The sequence below is a fragment of the Cnephaeus nilssonii genome (assembly GCF_951640355.1).
Source record: "Cnephaeus nilssonii genome assembly, chromosome: 9".
NCBI classification, from domain to species: domain Eukaryota; kingdom Metazoa; phylum Chordata; class Mammalia; order Chiroptera; family Vespertilionidae; genus Cnephaeus; species Cnephaeus nilssonii.
Genome location: NC_137080.1, coordinates 83821323 through 83839366, shown reverse-complemented (window position 1 = coordinate 83839366; position 18044 = coordinate 83821323). Strand labels below are relative to the sequence as shown.

Here is an 18044-nt window from a genome sequence, read left to right as displayed (position 1 = left end):
TGCTCCCACACCTCCCAGCAAGAACAGGCTGCGCCTGAGGGCTCTCCCCTGCCTGGCACTCTGCCCTGACGCCAAAGCTCAGACTTCCTGGGGAACAAGGGGCCTATGTGTCCTTTCATTGAAGCGGGGCCCTGCCCCTCTCGTCTCAAACTCTGGCCTAAGGAGGGGTGGGATGGGGTGGGACCATGAGAATGTCCCAGTGGAGGGGGCCATACCACTGAGCCCCCTTCTCAAAGATGACTCTCCCTGACAAAGTGAGGCCAGAGCTCTGGCCACTGTGGACCCTCCTTCCCCACCTCACTGGCCGTGGTCCTCAGCACATGCCTCAGACTTCCCAGAAGGGCAGGAGGTTTTCCTGCACAGCCCAGCCTGCCCACTCATCCCTGACCAGCAGGTGCTACAGAGCTGGCACCTCCGCCAGGGCTTCATTTCTAATTGAATGGAAGGTTTCGGGCCTCATTAAAGAGCAATTACGTATATTATTGTAGGGGGCACTGGAGTTCATGTACTCCATGTGAAACCAGGGAGCGTATCTGAGGCTGGTGGAAAACAAGGTATTTCTTTTCTATCAGGTTCAAAAGTGAGGAGCTCCCCGAGGACTCCCCAGTCTTTGCAATGCCCTTTGGCAACGATGAGATAAACCTACGCTCTTCTCACCCTCCCTCTCTCCCCATTTCCCCATCGGACCCAAACCTGAGCGTCCCCCTGGGCTCCTTCCTCAGCACCATCAGCCCTTCAGGGGCGCTGTTTGTTCCCTGGGTCCCTTCCCCACCTCGTGCCTGGCCTTCAGGACTCCTGCCCAGGTCTCCTTCAAACCCATCCCACACGTGGTCACAGGATAATCTGAAAACAAGTTTCGTTATATGCTGGTCCCTCTCCCTGGAGCGTGCCAAGCATTTCCAGATCTTCCACCACCACAGCCAGATTATGTCATTCCTTCCCCCTCTGCACCTCAGGACTGTTGTAATTTTGCAACATATCTTTAAAAAAAAATATTTTTTTAATTTCAGGGAGGAAGGGAAAGGGAGAGATAGGAAACATCAATGATGCGAGAGAATCATTGCTCGGCTGCCTCCTGCCCATCCCACACTGGGGATGGAGCCCACAACCCAGGCATGTGCCCCCGATTGGAATTGAACCTGGGACCCTTCAGTCCGCAGGCCAACGCTCTGTCCACTGAGCCAAACCAGCCAGGGTGCAACATCTCTTTTATCGTGTCCTTATCTTATCCCGCTACCAGACTATCATGTTTTTCAGGTTAGAGCCCTCTATTAAAGTGCAGGACCTGGCTCCCAGAGGTATTCAAAAATGTGTGCTGCGTGCATCTGCTTGTTCCTCTCACGCAGTCTCCACACACCTGACTCCAGCTGGGGGTAGCTCTCATTTCACCGCCTGTGCCCATGGGGTAGAGGCGGGTGTTAAGTAGGCTCCTCAAGCCCAACTGTGGTTTGAAGGCGGAAAAAGACCTTTAGGTGAGTCGTTTTCCTCTTCAGGTACTTATGTTGACGTTGATGAAAATTACTAGAATATTTTTCCAAAAAATACACTGTCTCAGACTCCTCCCAGGAGGGCAGGAGGTTTTCTAATGCAAATGACAAGAAGTGTGCATTGTCACTCATTTCCATCCTCCTGACCTCAGTGTTTTCACCTGAAAAACAGGGGAGTAGGTAGGAATTAAGAAAAAGCAACTCCCAGGTCTCCTGCCTGCTCAACTGCAGTGGTGACTCCTACCACAAGTGGGCGCTCTGCACGCAAAACTGTCTGTGGGATTAAAAACATTTTTTAAATTTAATTTTATCATCTTCGTTGTTGAAAGTATTACAGATTTCCCTCCCCTCCTCGCCGCTCCTGCCCCACCTGTGGGACTTTATTGGGCCTCATCACTTTCCTCCTCGAACTTTGCTTCCTGTGAGGTGGGGAGGTCCGAGCGTGAGAATCTGCCAGGTATTCCTGATTCTGCCACGACTTGTGCTGGTCCTCACCTTCTAGGTGGCATGTCTGCCAGAGGTATCAGCCTGTATTCAGCTGCTGTCCTCCCTGGGGTGGCTGCCATTCCAACACAGAAATTTCCCTCTAGTTTAATCCTACATGGTGACTTGGGGAGGGAGGGGGGCTTTAAACTTTCCAAACGCCAGGACTCCCAGTAAAATGAGCAGTCAGCCTCAGGTCTAACTGGTGAATGTATCTGTGTATCTATCCTTCGAAGTGAATATGGAAAGAGGATGGTGAGGGCAGTATAATAAGGGGGGGGGGGGGGGGTGGCTTGACAGGAAAACAATGACCGGGAACAAATGATTAGAATATTAAACTATGATAGTGATCCAAAATGGATGTAAGTAGAGAAATGCAGTCACTTTAAAGAGAGCCCTGCTCTCTGGCCAGCAGACCCTGCCTGAAAGAAACATCTCGAGACTGGGAGAGGGGAGGTCAGCCAGACAGCAGATCTGACAGGGAGGCCGTGCTGGCAGTGAGGCCTGTCTGGTTCCTGAGGCAAGTTGGCAGCGGGTGTGGTGACGGGCACCTCAGACAGGCAGAGCTCATGCCCCCCGCCCCCATCAGTGGCCTGTGTCCTAGCTGGGCTCAGTCTCCACGTGACCTGGCTTACTACGCGGGTCCCCTCTGAGAGGGTGTGCTCACTCAGAGCCCTCTGAAGCCTTGGCAGTCCTGGTGCCCCCTGTCCACGAGCCAGTTGGCATTCTGGCTCCAGGCTGCAGGGCGAGTGCTAAATGAGTCAGCAGGGCCCCACGAATGGGAGCATCTGCCTTCTCCCAGGCCTTTCCATGGCGTGGTGGGGTGGTTCGGCTTCCGAGCCTAGGGCTGCCCGGTACCAGCTGTGGAGCCCTGGACAAATCACTTATCCTCTGTGACCCAGCCCCTTGTTCTTAAAAGGGGGTGACAGGCCCCCGCCCCCGCCCCCTCCCGTGTGGCTCTGGTTGAGCGTGGACCCATGCACCAACAGTTGGCCAGTTTGGTTCCAGGCCAGGGCACATGCCGGGTTTGTGGGCTTGGTCCCCAGTAGGGGGCGCGCAGGAGGCAGCAGGGTCGATGTTTCTACCCCTCCCCCTTCCTCTCTAAAATCAATATAAAAACATTGATATTGACTTTAGAGAGGAAGGGAGAGGGGTAGAAAGGGAGACGGGGCGACGTGCCTGTGGCCTTGCTAAGGGAATGAAGGGAGTCTGCGGGAGAGCCTGGACAGAGCGAGGGCCCTAGAGACGCGTGGCGCCCAGTGCTGGGCTGGCCTCAGCGGGGCGCTCCCCGCCGCCCACCTAAGCGGCTCCCTGCTCCTCCCCGCGCGCCGCTGGCTCTCCAACCCCGCACCTCCAGCTCCAGGAAGCTTCCAGAACCAGGCCCCGTTTCCCAGTTCGAATCGCCACTTGGGTCCGGGTCTGGCGCGGGACAAGCCCCGCCCCGCGGGGAGGAGGAGGGTGACGGCACCAGTCTTCGCGCCCCCTGGCGGTAGCTCCGTCCCCCCCACGCGGCCCCCGCATCTGACCCCTAGCGGAGGAGACCAGACGGTCATCAGGCCCACTCCATTCACTGTCCCTTAAGTCTGAGTGACCTGGGGAGCCGGGCACATACACTCATCTGTAAAGCGGGGGCAGTCACACTTCCTCTCCGGTTGAGAAACTCCTTTGAGATAATAACTATTACTTTCACCTATCACTCTGCTATCTTTTTTTTTTCTTTCTTTCTTTCTTGATTAAGGTATTACCTATGTGTCCTTATCGCCCCATTGCCCCCCCAACCCCTCCCTCACTGTCTTAATCATACCTTATCTCCTATAATCTCTCAACAACCCTCTGAAATGCCAACTATTGCTATGCCCATTTTACTCCAGAAAACCGAGGCTGAATCGGTTAAAGATGGAAAATGCTTTGTAAACTGCAAAGCACCAAATAAATATGTCTCTGCCACTCTGTCTCTTAATCTCTTTCACACACACACACACACACACACACACACGGGAGAGTTCCCAGGCAGTGGGGAGATGGAAAGACATAAGGCCTCATGTGATCCTGCGGCCCGCAAAGTAGGCTTGCTGCACCTCCCCCCTGCCTCCAAAACCTTCCAGAGTCATCGTCTCTTTTCACATCCCCAGGGATCCCAAGCGTCCTAGAATCCTGAACTCCCATGTCATCCTTCCCAGGTGAAACCAGCAAAGTCCTTCCTGACACCTAACCTCAGTCCCAGTAGCACTGCTAGACCCTTATCTGGCAGGCACCGGGCCAGTGAATGACCCAGAAATCCAGTCAGTTTAGACCTGCACATGGAGGGGTGACTTGTGTGGTGCTGAACAGGTGGCAGATAGAGCAGTTAAGGAGGTCAGGGTTGTTTGTGGTGCCTCCTGCACCTTCCCCTGCCTAGAATCTGCTCTGGGCTGAACTGATTTGGGGTTAAGTTTTACTTTCTTCATCGAAGGGGGCCTGGAACACTGAACAACACCCAAGACAAAAAGGGACCCTGGTGGGCATGATGGCAGGAAGAGGACACACATTTTGGGGCTGGGCTGACAGGGGCAGGACTGAGTCACACTCCTTAGGCCACTGATACTACACCCTTGAAAAGTCAAGACACAGTCATATGTGTATTAATAGAGCAAACCAAAAATACTCGATTTACAATTCCAGAATGGTTTAGATCACAATTTTTAGCCTCACCACACCTCCTTGAGAGCCCATGACTTTAGCCATCAGCCTCTGCCTCCTGGACTTCTCTCCTTGGTGCCCCACAACGTGCCCAAAACAGACTTCCTGACCCCTCCAACCTAGAGTGGCACCCCTTCCCTCCTCTCAGCCCCCACATTCTATCATTCTATCCCAGAAAAGGTGTATACCACCCCTGCTCCGCACCCTGTCCAATCTCCCCCACTTCAGACTCTTTTTTCTCCAAGCTATGTCCCGTGGAGTCTCTAAGTGTTTTGTTTGTTTGTTTGTTTGGTTTGAACAGCACAATTATCTGGTTTGACTTAATAGATTTAACATATTTAGACCTTTACCCAGTAAAATAATATATGTTGTTCTCAAGCATGCATGGGGCATTTATAAATATCTTCCACATTCTGCTTACAAAAGCAGTCTCAAACACAAAAGAGCCAGTATTATGCACCCCACATTGTATGTCTACAACACAATTAAAGAATAATATTAAAAATTTTGAAAATTCTCAGTCTGAGAAGCAGTGGGAGGCCTCCGTCCAGGTTGAGTCTCTAGACTCCCTCCAAGACCTCTAAGCTTTAGCTAGATCAGGGGTCTGTAAAAGTGCAAAACACTTTCAAGTGATCAAGAAGATACCATAAGAGAATTAGAAAATTCTTAAAACTGAATTATAATAAAAATATTATAAATTGAAACTTGTGGGATATAGCTAAAATAGTTATTGAGAAATTTGCAGCCTTAATTCCTTATATTGGAAAAAAGGGAAAGGCTGAGTATGCTAAGTATTAAAATTAAGAAAGTAGAAAAAGAACAGGCTGACCCAAAGAAAGTAGAAAATGGCAGAAATTTTAAAAATAAAAAAAGTAAATAATGTAAATTTCCAGACAAGAAGAAGCTAAAGGAGTTCAATACCACCAAACCAGTATTATAAAAAATCTTAAAAGGACTTTAAGAAGAAGGGGAGCCCAGCTGGAGTGGCTCAGTTGGTTGAGTGTTGCCCTGCGCACCAAAAGGTTGCCAGTTTGATTCCGGTCAGGGCATATATCTGGGTTACGGGTTCGACCCCCCAGTCAGGGCACATACAGAAGGCAACCAATTGATGTTTCTCTCTCACAGTGATATCTCTCTCTTCTCTCTCTCTCTCTCTCTCTCTCTCTCTCTCTCTCTCTCTCTCCCCTTTCCTCTTTGTAAGCATGTCCTCGGGTGATGATTTAAATAAATATATAAATAAAATAAAGTCTTAATTTAAAAAAAGGAGTTTAAAATATGAATAATAAAATGGCAATAACGAAATATCGATAATTGCTCTAAATGTAAATGGTTTAAATGCTCCAACCAAAAGGTGGCTGAATGGATAAGAAAATAAGACCCTTACATATGCTATCTACAAGAGACTCACCTCAGACCAAAAGACACACACAGACTAAAAGTAAAGTGATGGAAAAAGATATTTCATAAAAATGGAAATAAAGAAACTAGGATATTAATACTTATATCAGACAGAACAGATTTTCAAGAGACAAGGACCCGGCAATTCCACTTCTGGGTATTTATCTGAAGAAGCCCAAAACACCAATTTAAAAAGCCATAGGCATCCCTATATTCATCGCAGCATTGTATATAATAGCCAAGAAATGGAAGCAACGTCAGTGTCCATTGATGTGACAAATGGATAAAGAAGAGATGGTACATATATACAATGGAATACTACTCAGCCGTAAATAAGAATGAAATCTTGCCATCTGTGACAACATGGATGGACCTAGAGGGTATTATGCTAAGTGAAATAAGTCAGAGAAAGACAACATGATTTCACTTATATGTGGAATTAAAAAACAACACACTAAACAAACAAAACAGAAACAAACTCATTGATACAAAGAACATTTTGATGGTTGCCAGATGGAAGGGGGGCTGAGGGGATAAGTGAAAAGGGGAAGGGATTACGATGTGCAAATTACCATTATAAAAAATAGCCACGGGGATGTAAAGTTCAGCACAGGGAATATAGTCAGTAATATTGTAATAAGTATGTATGGTGTGAGATGGGTACTGTATTCATTGGGTCATCAGTTTGTAGTCTATATAAATGTATAACCAGGATACTGCAGTTGTTTTCTATCCATTCCGCTGTTAGTGGATATTTGGGTTGTTTCCAGTTTTGGGCTATTACAAATCAAGCTGCTATGAATAAAAACACACATACACACACATACACACACACACACACACATATATATATATATATACATATATATATATATATATATATATATATATATATATATATATAAAATCACTATGTCGTACTGAAACTAATATAATATTGTATGTCAACTGTAATTGAAAAATTAAAAAGTAGCCCTGGCTGAGTAGCTCAATTAGTTAGAGAATCATCCCATATGCCAAGGTTGCAGTTTCCAGCCCCCGGCAGGGCGCATACAAGAACCCACCAATGAATGCATAAATAAGAGGAACAACAAGTCTCTCTCTCTCCTTATGTCCCAGCAGAATGTAGAAGCTGAGGCAAAGAAACAGAGCCCAGGATGACCATGCTCAATTGTCTAATGTACCTGAACGTCAAGTCTATTCATTGGCTTGTGAGAATGTCGGTTCAGGCATTCCCTGTGAAATTCAGAGATGTACGCCCCGTGGAACTGGGAAGGACCAGAACTGAAACATCTGGCAGGAGCTGAGCATGGGAGGCTGCTTGTTCCAGAAGTTAAGGATCCAGAGCTACTTCCCACGATTCTATTATTCTTGAGGTCCCAATGCCCCTGGATGCTTTGTTCATGCATTGCCCCTTATCAAAGGGCCCCTCAGGGGCCTCCCTGGCCACCCCCTGAAAGGCATTGGTGCTACCAAACTACAGCTCCCAGTCCGAACGGCAGCAAGAGGCCTCTGCCCAGGCTGAGTCTCTATGCTCCCTCCAAGACCTTACCTAGCTTCAGCTAGATCAGGGGTCTGCAAACCTTTTCTGGAAAAGGTAAGAGTAAATATTTATATTTATTATAATAATTATTATTATATTTAATTCAGAAGGGAAGGGAGAGGGAGAGAGAAATAGAAACATCAATGATGAGAGAGAATCATTGATTGGCTGCCTCCTAATGGGGATCGAGCCCGCAACCCGGGCATGTGCCCTTGACCGGAATCAAACCTGGGACCTTTCAGTCCACAGGCCGACACTATCCACTGAGCCAAACCAGACACAGCAAGAATAAATATGTTAGACTTTGTAAGCTGTATTGTCTCTGTCTCAACTACCAACCATGCCATTACAGCATGAAAGCAGTCAAAGACAACATGTAAACAAGTGAGTTCGAGTGTGGCTGTGTTTCAGTAAAACTTCATGGACATAAATTCAAAGTTGATACTTTTCACATGCCAAAATATCTTAAAAAAATTTTTTTTCCCCAACCATTAAAAAATGTAGAAAGTATTCTTACCCACAGGCCATACAAAAACAAGCAACAGGCCTATCAGCTGTAGGCGACAGCTTGTCTTACTTCATCTGGCTGCCCTCCAATAGTGAAAGGTTGGGACGGGTCTTTGAGGCCAGGAATAATGGGTATCTTGGGAACATCAAGCATTCCAAGTGCTACTGAGGATAGGGTTCAGGAGATCTGGGGGTTTTAAGCCGTCTTTAATAACCTTCAGTGGCTTCTCTCACTCCAAGTTAGGGTCAGAACCTCTTAGCCGGCATCTGTGGCCCTGTGACTTGACCCCTGCCTGCAGGGCCACTTTCAGCTCCTCCTGTCTGCCTCAGGGGGTCCTGTGCCTCGCCATGCTTTCCTCTCTCCTGGGAGTAGACCTATGCTGTGGCCTGGCTAACCATAGCCCTAAGCCTGCTCCTCCCTTACGCTGAGCTGGGAGTCTCCTATCTTCTCCCACGCTGCTATGATTCACCCTCAGCCTGCAGCAGCCCCCATGGGCTGAGGACTCTCTGTCCTTATGTGTCTCTGCACCCCCAGGCTCACAGTGGGGGCTTAGTGAGTGTCAGTGAGTGGGAGAAGTCATCTCAGAAGGCTTCCAGAGAGAAGGCAGAATTTCTGTGCTGGTGCAAGATTTAAGATTTTCCCATTAGGAAATCCCTGAGGAGTCCCTGGTCCTGACCCTGATCCACAGGACTGATTCCTGCTCTGCTTTGGACTTGGGTCATGAGAGGGCAAACTGCATTCCCACTACATTTCTGGAGCAGGGAGTAAGGGAGTTAGTGGAGCAAAGGCTCTGAGCTGACCCACCCTGGAGCATTTCTTTCCCAGTCCATAAAATGTGCAGCCTTACTTTGACCTCTTCACAGGACTCTGAGATACTGTGAAGGCTCTTTGTGAACTAGGGGCAGATTTTTAAAATATATATTTTTATTTCAGAGAGGAAGGGAGAAGAAGAGTGAGATAGAAACATCAATGATGAGAGAGAATTATTGATTGACTGCCTCCTGCACGCCCTCTATTGGGGATCGAGCCCACAACCCGGGCATGTACCCTTGACTGGAATCGAACCTGGAACCCTTCAGTCTGCAGGCCAACGCTCTATCCACTGAGCCAAACCAGCTAGATCAAGGGGCAGATTTTTAATTAGCTAGGCCCTTCTGCCCAGAGGGAGAGAGGGTGTGTTGAGGGATGATGCTCCTAGTTTGAGATTTCCATCAGAAACAGAACATCTTGGCCCTAGCCGGTTTGGCTCAGCAGACAGAGCGTCGGCCTGTCCACTGAAGGTCCTAGGTTCTGTTCTGGACAAGGGCACATGTCTAGGTTGCTGGCTTGAGCCCCAGTAGGGGGCGTGCAGGAGGCAGCCAATCAATGATTCTCTCTCTCATCATTGATGTTTCTCTCTCTCTCTCCCTCTCTCTCCCTCTCTGAAATCAATAAAGAAAATATTACAAACAAAACAAAACAAAACAAAACAAAAACTTTTGTTAAAAAAAGAAGAAAAGAAACAGAGCATCGTGGGGCCTTCCTGGCAGCAGCACCAGGCCCCTTCCCACACTCATTGACATCTCTCAACCTCAGGCTGCTCACAGGCCATAATGACGTAGATGGGTAAGGAGAGATGAAATTGGGGTGGTGGTGGCAGGAGTGATGAGGTCTGAAGTGTGGGGCAAGGAAAGCAAGGGTCCTTTGTTCTTTAGAATGCAACACGTGAACACAGAAAACAGGAAGAAAGGAAGACTGGGCACCAAGGCGAGTGAAGGGCTGAGGGAGGCAGTGGGGGAACCCTCCCCAGCATTCCAGGGCCGGACAGAGTGTGCCCGAGGAGAGTTTGATGGACATCTACAGAGCAGGGAGCGGCCATTCTCTTCGAGAGGGGCGGTGGGTCCTGCTGGCTTCCAACAAGAGGCCTTGGAAAGGCAAGGACAGCTTGTCAGCTAGAGGGCATGGGAATGGCAGAGCCTGGAGAGTGTTAGGGTTGCTGAAGGAGGAACACACGAGGCTGAAGTGGGTAAAGAATTATAACTTTACTACAGGCCTGATGCACAAAATTCGTGCAAGGGGTTCGGCCCTCGCAGCCCTGGCTTCGTCCAAAAGGTGGTCCGGCTGTCTGGTCTAATTAGCATATTACACTTGTATTATTATAGATTAAGTCACCTGGAAAACCAGATGGGCTGAGCCCCCAAATGGCGCCAGCACCCAGGGACAGGGAGTCAAGAGATTTTAAAGGACTCAAGGTGGGCTTTTTTGGTGAATTCTCTGGGTGGGCCCAGAGCTTGGGAAGGTCTGGAGGAGGAGCATAATGGTCTTCCCAAGTGGAATGTGGTCTAAGGCAGTGGTCGGCAAACTGCGGCTCCCGCTCTGTTGACTGAGTTTGCCAACCACTGACATAGACTCTGGATTCCAATAATTACAGGCTGTTGTTGTTCCTTGTGATTAAGCCCCTAAGGGAAAAGGAATGTCGATTGTGATCTAAAGGTCAGTTCCCAGGGGAGGGGTTGTTGATTCAATTATTTGATCAGACCCAACAGAGAGGGATGGCGTCTTGCAGCTGCTGGGCAGGCGCAGGGCCTGGGCTCAGGTGCCCCAGCTGAAGAAAGCCATTGGCTGTGGCACCTGCAGTGGGCACGCTCTAGCCGGCCCCTTCAGGAGGCCTCCAAGAGGCCCTGCCAACCCTGCTCGGCCCAGCTCCAAGCAGCTGCAGAGAGAAGACGAAAAGAAAGAAACCAGCTTGAGAAACAGCTCTAGGTGCTCACAGAGGAAGACTGCACGGCTCCGGTGCAGCAGAGCCTGGGAGGGTCCCTCCGGTAGCGACCCAGTTCCCGGTCTCCGCTCCAAGCAGGCGGCGCCCGCAGAGCCGGACGCTGCGTGATGGATGGGCAGAGGAAGGGGCCCTCGTTAACCTTACGCTCCATCCCACCCCCGCGAAGAGCTAGGCTGGCTGGGTCCGCCGGCTGCTCCCCAGAGTCCACGGGATTGGGGGACGCTCAGCCTCCGGGACCCTGGCGCGGGGCGGGGCCGCCGCAGAGACCCGGCCCAGGCCGCAGCGGGAGGGGCGGGGCCTTGGGGGGCGGAATCGCCGAGTCCAGTCTGGAAGCTGCTAGAAATAACGCATCACCGCCGCCGTTGCTCCTTCCGCCGCACGCGGACAAAGAGTCCGCCCCCCCCCCCCCCCCCCGAAGCCCAGGCCGGTGACCAGACCCAGCCGAAGTCACGCCCCGCGGCGAAGGGCTGGCTGGCCCTTCCCCGAGCTTTCGAGCGGGCCGGGATCCGGGGGCTGCCAGTGGTTGGGTCTGGGATTCCGCACGGTCCCTTACCCTCGTAGGGTGTAGGAATGTGTAGGGTAGATTATAGGAGGGAGGTCGATCTTGGGAGCGAAGGTCGCAGTGATTTGCCGCCTCCCCATCCCCCTTTTTTAAGCGTCCCACGAGGCTGGGACTCATGAGTGGAGGCGCCTGATCCACGGGTTTTTAGGGTGGTCAGAGAGATCCTGGCTTCTATGTCCACTGCTTATGTCATCTGAGCACCCCCAATTTCTCCTCCTGGTGGGGTCAAGCCTGGAAGTGCGGAGGTGGAGCTACAAAAACGAGTGTGCCCGCTCCGGGTACCCCGAGCGAGGCCGGCCCTCACCGCGTTGGGCCATGACGTCACGGTGGGCGGGCGGCGGCAGGTGCGGGGCTGACGGACGTTCTCCTTTAAGGCGGATGGATCCGCGGGCGGGTAGCTGAGTGTGCTTCGCCTTATATAGGGCGGTTGGGGGGCACACAGCCCCTCTCTTGAGTCATCCCGGCACGCACGCAGTTTGCGGTTTGGGAGCCGAATACAGTCTCTCCTGTACTTGGACCTCTTTCCTTTCAAGGTAAAGCCGCAGCCCGCTCCTTCAGGCTTTCCTGTGTTGAGAGCCCTTTAGGGTTGTTTTCGTTTCTTCTTCCCAAAGCCGCGGTTTTGTTGTGCCGAGCAGCCTGTCTTGGAGGTGGGGTGGAAGTGGGCCCCCGATTGCAGCTCGCTTTTTTCCTTCTGTGTTTAGGCGGCGGGCTTTCCCCCACTCGGCGACTAGCCCCGGGCGAGGTGGGCCGCAGAGTGGGCTGGGGTTAGTGGGCAGCTGCACGTGGTGGCCGCGCCGGCCTGGGGCGCTGCCATCTTTCCCCTCCATTTCCGGACGCGGCTGCGGGCTCTGGAGGGTCGGCAGGTTGGTGGTGGGTGTGCGCGCCCGGGGTGACTCAGCACACCCTGCTGGTGCCCTGGCGGTGCCACCGCTCCTGTCGGGCCCGTTTCCCAAGTGCGTGATGTCCGCGGCTAGGGACGCTTTAGGCCTCCATTGGCCTATCCTCCTTCCAGATCTTTCCTGCAGTCCGGATGGAGGAGGGGCGGGGCGGGCCCTGGGATATTCATGGGCTCCCACCTCCCTCCCCTCTCCCTGAGAGCTGAGATTGTTCTGGAAGCTTCTGGAGCCCAACGCCCCGCCCAGGTGCCCGGATGCTCGGCCGCGTAGGGAGGCTGCGCAGTGGCGCCCCCTCCTCGCGTGTTCCCAGGCGACGGTTGTCCCATCAGTGAGGGGGGTCGGCCTGGCGGACCCAGGCCACCATCTTGGCTGTGTTTGGTTGGGCCCGGTATTTCAGTCTCGTGTGCTGAAAGGTTACGATTGGGCTTTTGCTTTGTTGGTTCTTTGTCTTAATGGCCCCCCGGGCGGGCAGCCCGCCGGTATCTCGGGTTGCCCTCCCCTACCCGGTGAGGTAGCACATGCCTAACGGGGAGCAGTTTCAGACCCTTGCCGTTTAACGTAAAACTAGTGACCTTGGGTTTTTTCTCTCCCCATCTGGTACCAGAAAAGCTAATAGAACTGTAGTCAGTGATTTCCACCATTAAATATGCACCTGAATTCCCTGGGATTCTTATTCGAGACACGTGAGTTGGGGCCAGTATTCTGCATTTCTAACAAGGTGCCAGGTGATGTTGAAGCTTTTGGTCCATGGACCACTCAGTAGTTTGGCCTCCAGAAACCTGACCTTGTGTTTTGTTCAGGACCAGGTCAGCTTTCTCCCGTCAGTTGGTTCCCGACTAACCTTAGAGCCTGAAATCTTTGAAGAAAAGGCCCCTGAAGCGCTCGTAAATTGATAGTACCCAGCTCAAAGCAGTTTGAAGTAACTCTTCCCGTGTTTTCATTGTGATTGGGGTGAACTTGAGTCTTAAATTCGGGCGGTCATGCTCCTTTGTGATTCTTATTTTAGATGCCGGAGGAAGTGGTGCACCATGGAGAGGAGGAGGTGGAGACTTTTGCCTTTCAGGCAGAAATTGCTCAACTAATGTCTCTCATCATCAATACTTTCTACTCCAACAAGGAAATTTTCCTGCGGGAGTTGATCAGTAACGCTTCTGATGTGAGTGCTTGAGGCGTCTCCATGGGTGGTGGTGGGGGGTATTTTGTGGGGTCTACTATGGAAGGGGATAAATCTGGCATTACAAAAACGTTTGTCTTTGCTCTATGTGGATAAATGGGATATTGTACCCACCTGTATATCTTTTTACTTAATCTTCACCCAGGACATGCTTATTGATATTAGAGAAAGTAGGGCGGGAAAGGGAAAACATCTATGTTTGAGAGAACATAGAATCACAACCTCTCGGTGTATGGAGCAGCACTCCAACTGAGCCACACTGGCCAGAGCTGCATGCGGTTTTTAAACCTCAAGTTAAGGGGTTATCAGAATTAAGGCTATGTGGGAGTAAAAAACAGGAAAAATGGGTTGGTTTTTTTTCCTTGGGTGAAGAGATGGAGTTGTATAAATTACAATTTGTGTTTGCAGGCCTTGGACAAGATACGCTATGAGAGCCTGACTGACCCTTCCAAGTTGGACAGTGGCAAAGAGCTGAAAATTGACATCATCCCCAACCCCCAGGAACGTACCCTCACTCTGGTGGACACAGGCATTGGCATGACCAAAGCTGATCTCATAAATAATCTGGGAACCATTGCCAAGTCTGGTACAAAAGCATTTATGGAGGCTCTTCAGGTATGTGGTATTTCAGCTAGGTGCACGTCATTTGTATTTTTATCCACATTCTTTGGCTTGCTATTTTTTAAAACTTTGGCTTTTTAAAAACTTTGGCAGGCTGGTGCAGACATCTCCATGATTGGACAATTTGGTGTTGGCTTTTATTCTGCCTACCTGGTGGCAGAGAAAGTGGTTGTGATCACAAAGCACAACGATGATGAGCAGTATGCCTGGGAGTCTTCTGCCGGGGGCTCCTTCACTGTGCGGGCTGACCATGGTAGGTTGGCTTTCCTATAAAGGTACTGGGTTAGCATTCTGGGGAAAGCGTTACTAGAGTATCCTACCTGTGAAGCAGTTACCTTTCACTACAGTTCTGCGTTTAGTTTCATTTTCTCTATACTCCATTGTGATTGCCTTTTTCTAGGTGAGCCCATTGGCCGGGGCACCAAAGTGATCCTCCACCTTAAAGAAGATCAGACAGAGTACTTGGAGGAGAGGCGGGTCAAAGAAGTGGTGAAGAAGCACTCGCAGTTCATAGGTTATCCCATCACCCTTTATGTGAGTACGGGCTGGAAACCCTCACATGCATGGTGCCTACTCCTTTGGAGAATGCATGGTGCATGTTTTTTTTTCCCCTTTCCCTGGTGTTCTGTCCTCTAACCTATTGTCTTTGGTACTTTCAGTTGGAGAAGGAACGAGAGAAAGAAATCAGTGATGATGAAGCAGAGGAAGAGAAAGGGGAGAAAGAAGAGGAAGATAAAGATGATGAGGAGAAACCCAAGATTGAAGATGTGGGCTCAGATGAGGAGGATGATAGTGCTAAGGATAAGAAAAAGAAAACAAAGAAGATTAAGGAGAAGTATATTGATCATGAAGAACTGAACAAGACCAAGCCTATCTGGACCAGAAACCCTGATGACATCACCCAGGAGGAATATGGAGAGTTCTATAAGAGCCTTACCAATGACTGGGAAGACCACTTGGCAGTCAAGGTGAGGAAACCCTGTAGGCTGGCTCAGTAGGCGGAGCAGGTAGAAGGGTGTGGCTGATACTAGACAAATGGAACTTGCCCAACTTGTTGGTAGCTGTGAACTGTGAATGTCATGGCCCAACATGAGTTTACTTGTGACACTTCTAGGGTGGAGAGATTGCATCCTTTTCAGTGACCTCTCTTTGTGTCCATGGTAGCCTTACACCTGGGTTTGGACCTGACTATTCTCTAGATTCATTTAGGATATTAGGGCTGCCCTGTGAGTATGCTCTAGTGCTTAGGAAAGATCTTTGTTCCAAACATTTTGATAGCTTGGTGTTGGGTCTAAAATTTATGCTTAACCTTGAAATGTACTGTTTGCTTGTCTCAAATTTCAGCACTTCTCTGTAGAAGGTCAGTTGGAATTCAGGGCATTGCTGTTCATCCCCCGTCGGGCTCCCTTTGACCTCTTTGAGAACAAGAAGAAGAAGAACAACATCAAACTCTATGTCCGCCGTGTGTTCATAATGGACAGCTGTGATGAGTTGATACCAGAATATCTCAGTGAGTATCCTCTTGCCCTAATGTGGTTAGTTGGGTAAGTCCTATAAGGCCTTCAGCGTTTTCAGAGAGACTAAATATATTTTAAAACATATTTTTTATTGATTTCAGAGAGGAAGGAAGAGGGGGAGAGAGATAAAACATCAATGATGAGAATCATTGATCGGCTGTCTCCTGCACACCCCTCACTGGGGATCAAGCCCACAACCCAGGCATGTGCCCTTGACTGGAATGGAACCTGGGACCCTTCATTCAGTCCGCAGGCCCACACTATCCACGGAACCAAACTGGCTAGGCCTTACCTTAGATAATTAAGGATTCTCTGAAACATAGCAAGTGAAGATTCAGTGAGGAAAAAATGTTATCCTGCTTTTTTTTTATTGAGCTTTCGTTTCTTTGTGATTGCAGACTTTATCCGAGGTGTGGTGGACTCTGAGGACCTGCCCCTGAACATTTCCCGAGAAATGCTCCAGCAGAGTAAAATCTTGAAGGTCATTCGTAAAAATATTGTTAAGAAGTGCCTTGAGCTCTTCTCTGAGCTGGCAGAAGACAAGGAGAACTATAAGAAATTCTACGAGGCGTTCTCTAAAAACCTAAAGGTAAAGAGGCAGCAAATGCTTACATTCTTTATAATTACATGTGGGGTTTGTTTTCTTTCATTCACATAAAGAGTAAGGCTATCTTCAAGTAAGATTTTTTTTCTCTTCTTTCCACCCTTAAAGCTTGGAATCCACGAGGACTCAACTAATCGGCGACGCCTTTCTGAGCTTTTGCGCTATCACACCTCCCAGTCTGGAGATGAAATGACTTCTCTCTCAGAATATGTCTCTCGCATGAAGGAGACCCAGAAATCCATCTATTATATCACTGGTGCGTTGGAGCCTGGGTCTAACGAGAGCCTCCTAAGTAGAGGTGTAGGGATTGGGGGAGACATTTAGGGGAGGCCTGGGAACTGGTATGAAGTTTTTTGGTCTTTGACTCACATTCAGTAATAACCCTACAGGTGAGAGCAAAGAGCAAGTTGCTAACTCGGCTTTTGTGGAGCGAGTGCGGAAGCGGGGCTTCGAGGTGGTGTATATGACAGAGCCTATCGATGAATACTGTGTGCAGCAGCTCAAGGAGTTTGATGGGAAAAGCTTGGTCTCAGTTACCAAGGAGGGCCTGGAGCTACCTGAGGATGAAGAGGAGAAAAAGAAGATGGAGGAGAGCAAGGCCAAGTTTGAGAACCTCTGCAAACTTATGAAAGAAATCTTGGATAAGAAGGTTGAGAAGGTAAGCAATTCTGGGACTGATGTATTTTGTAACAAATGCCTTCAAGGCTGTTTTCCCTCAGAATCTTGTGTTGCTACACAATTAGTGATTTTAAGCAACCTAATTTAGTCATCTTACCTCTTGCTCTCTTAAGCAAGCAGGTTTAAGGTTGCTGTTTCCTTAAAATTTGGTAAAGATTGAGCATTTTTTTCTGATAATAAAATTTTTTTACCTTAAAACTTAATATAAACCCAAGGTTTTTGTGACTGCCCCTTAGGTGACAATCTCCAATAGGCTTGTGTCTTCACCCTGCTGCATTGTGACAAGCACCTACGGCTGGACAGCTAACATGGAGCGTATCATGAAAGCCCAGGCACTTAGGGATAACTCTACAATGGGCTACATGATGGCCAAAAAGCACCTGGAGATCAACCCTGACCACCCCATTGTGGAGACTCTCCGCCAGAAGGCGGAGGCAGACAAGAATGACAAAGCTGTCAAGGACCTTGTGGTGTTGCTGTTTGAAACTGCACTGCTCTCTTCTGGCTTCTCACTTGAGGATCCCCAGACCCACTCCAACCGCATCTACCGCATGATCAAGCTAGGCCTAGGTGAGTACCCTTGTTGGGGAACTGCTCTTACATGGACAGATTTGACTTGGATGCTACTTGGTTCAAATTTCTTGTGACATCCTTTCCCACTTTAGGCATTGATGAAGATGAAGTGACAGCTGAAGAACCCAGTGCTGCTGTTCCTGATGAGATCCCCCCCCTTGAGGGCGATGAGGATGCCTCTCGCATGGAAGAAGTAGACTAGGAGTTTCTACCTGCAGACCTTGCGTCCTCTGTGTAGTCATGGCTCCCCCAGCAGCCCTGCGTGGCCCTAGCCCACCTGGTTTCCTCTGACGTTTAGTGGCTTCTTCCCTCTCCTGTCTTTTCCTAAGGCAGGTTACAATGGCCTCAAGCCCTCTCTTCTCATATTTGACATAGTTTTGGATGTGTTATGTATTGTGGTTTTTTTTATTTTGTTCTGAAATTAAAGTATGCAAAATAAAGAAGATGCCGTTTTATACAGTTTTGCTCCTTTTGAGTTCCCTTAGCAGCTCTATCCCTCCCTTGCCATCAGAAGTACCGGTTATGTGATAAATCGTAGTACATCAATGTCACTGAGGACCATC

The 18044-nt window shown here is 49.4% G+C and overlaps 1 protein-coding gene across 1 annotated transcript; it reads left to right on the top strand.

The window, feature by feature from the left end:
- The first annotated feature begins 11793 nt into the window (after nucleotides 1–11793).
- Nucleotides 11794–17936, top strand: HSP90AB1 (heat shock protein 90 alpha family class B member 1). Its single transcript, XM_079780985.1, has 12 exons — nucleotides 11794–11951; nucleotides 13321–13470; nucleotides 13897–14103; nucleotides 14203–14362; nucleotides 14510–14643; nucleotides 14769–15077; nucleotides 15454–15619; nucleotides 16025–16215; nucleotides 16339–16486; nucleotides 16620–16888; nucleotides 17145–17478; nucleotides 17574–17936. Exons 2-12 carry the CDS (start codon nucleotides 13321–13323, stop codon nucleotides 17681–17683), a joined length of 2178 nt encoding a protein of 725 aa, XP_079637111.1. The 5' UTR covers nucleotides 11794–11951; the 3' UTR covers nucleotides 17684–17936.
- The last annotated feature ends 108 nt before the right edge of the window (nucleotides 17937–18044 follow it).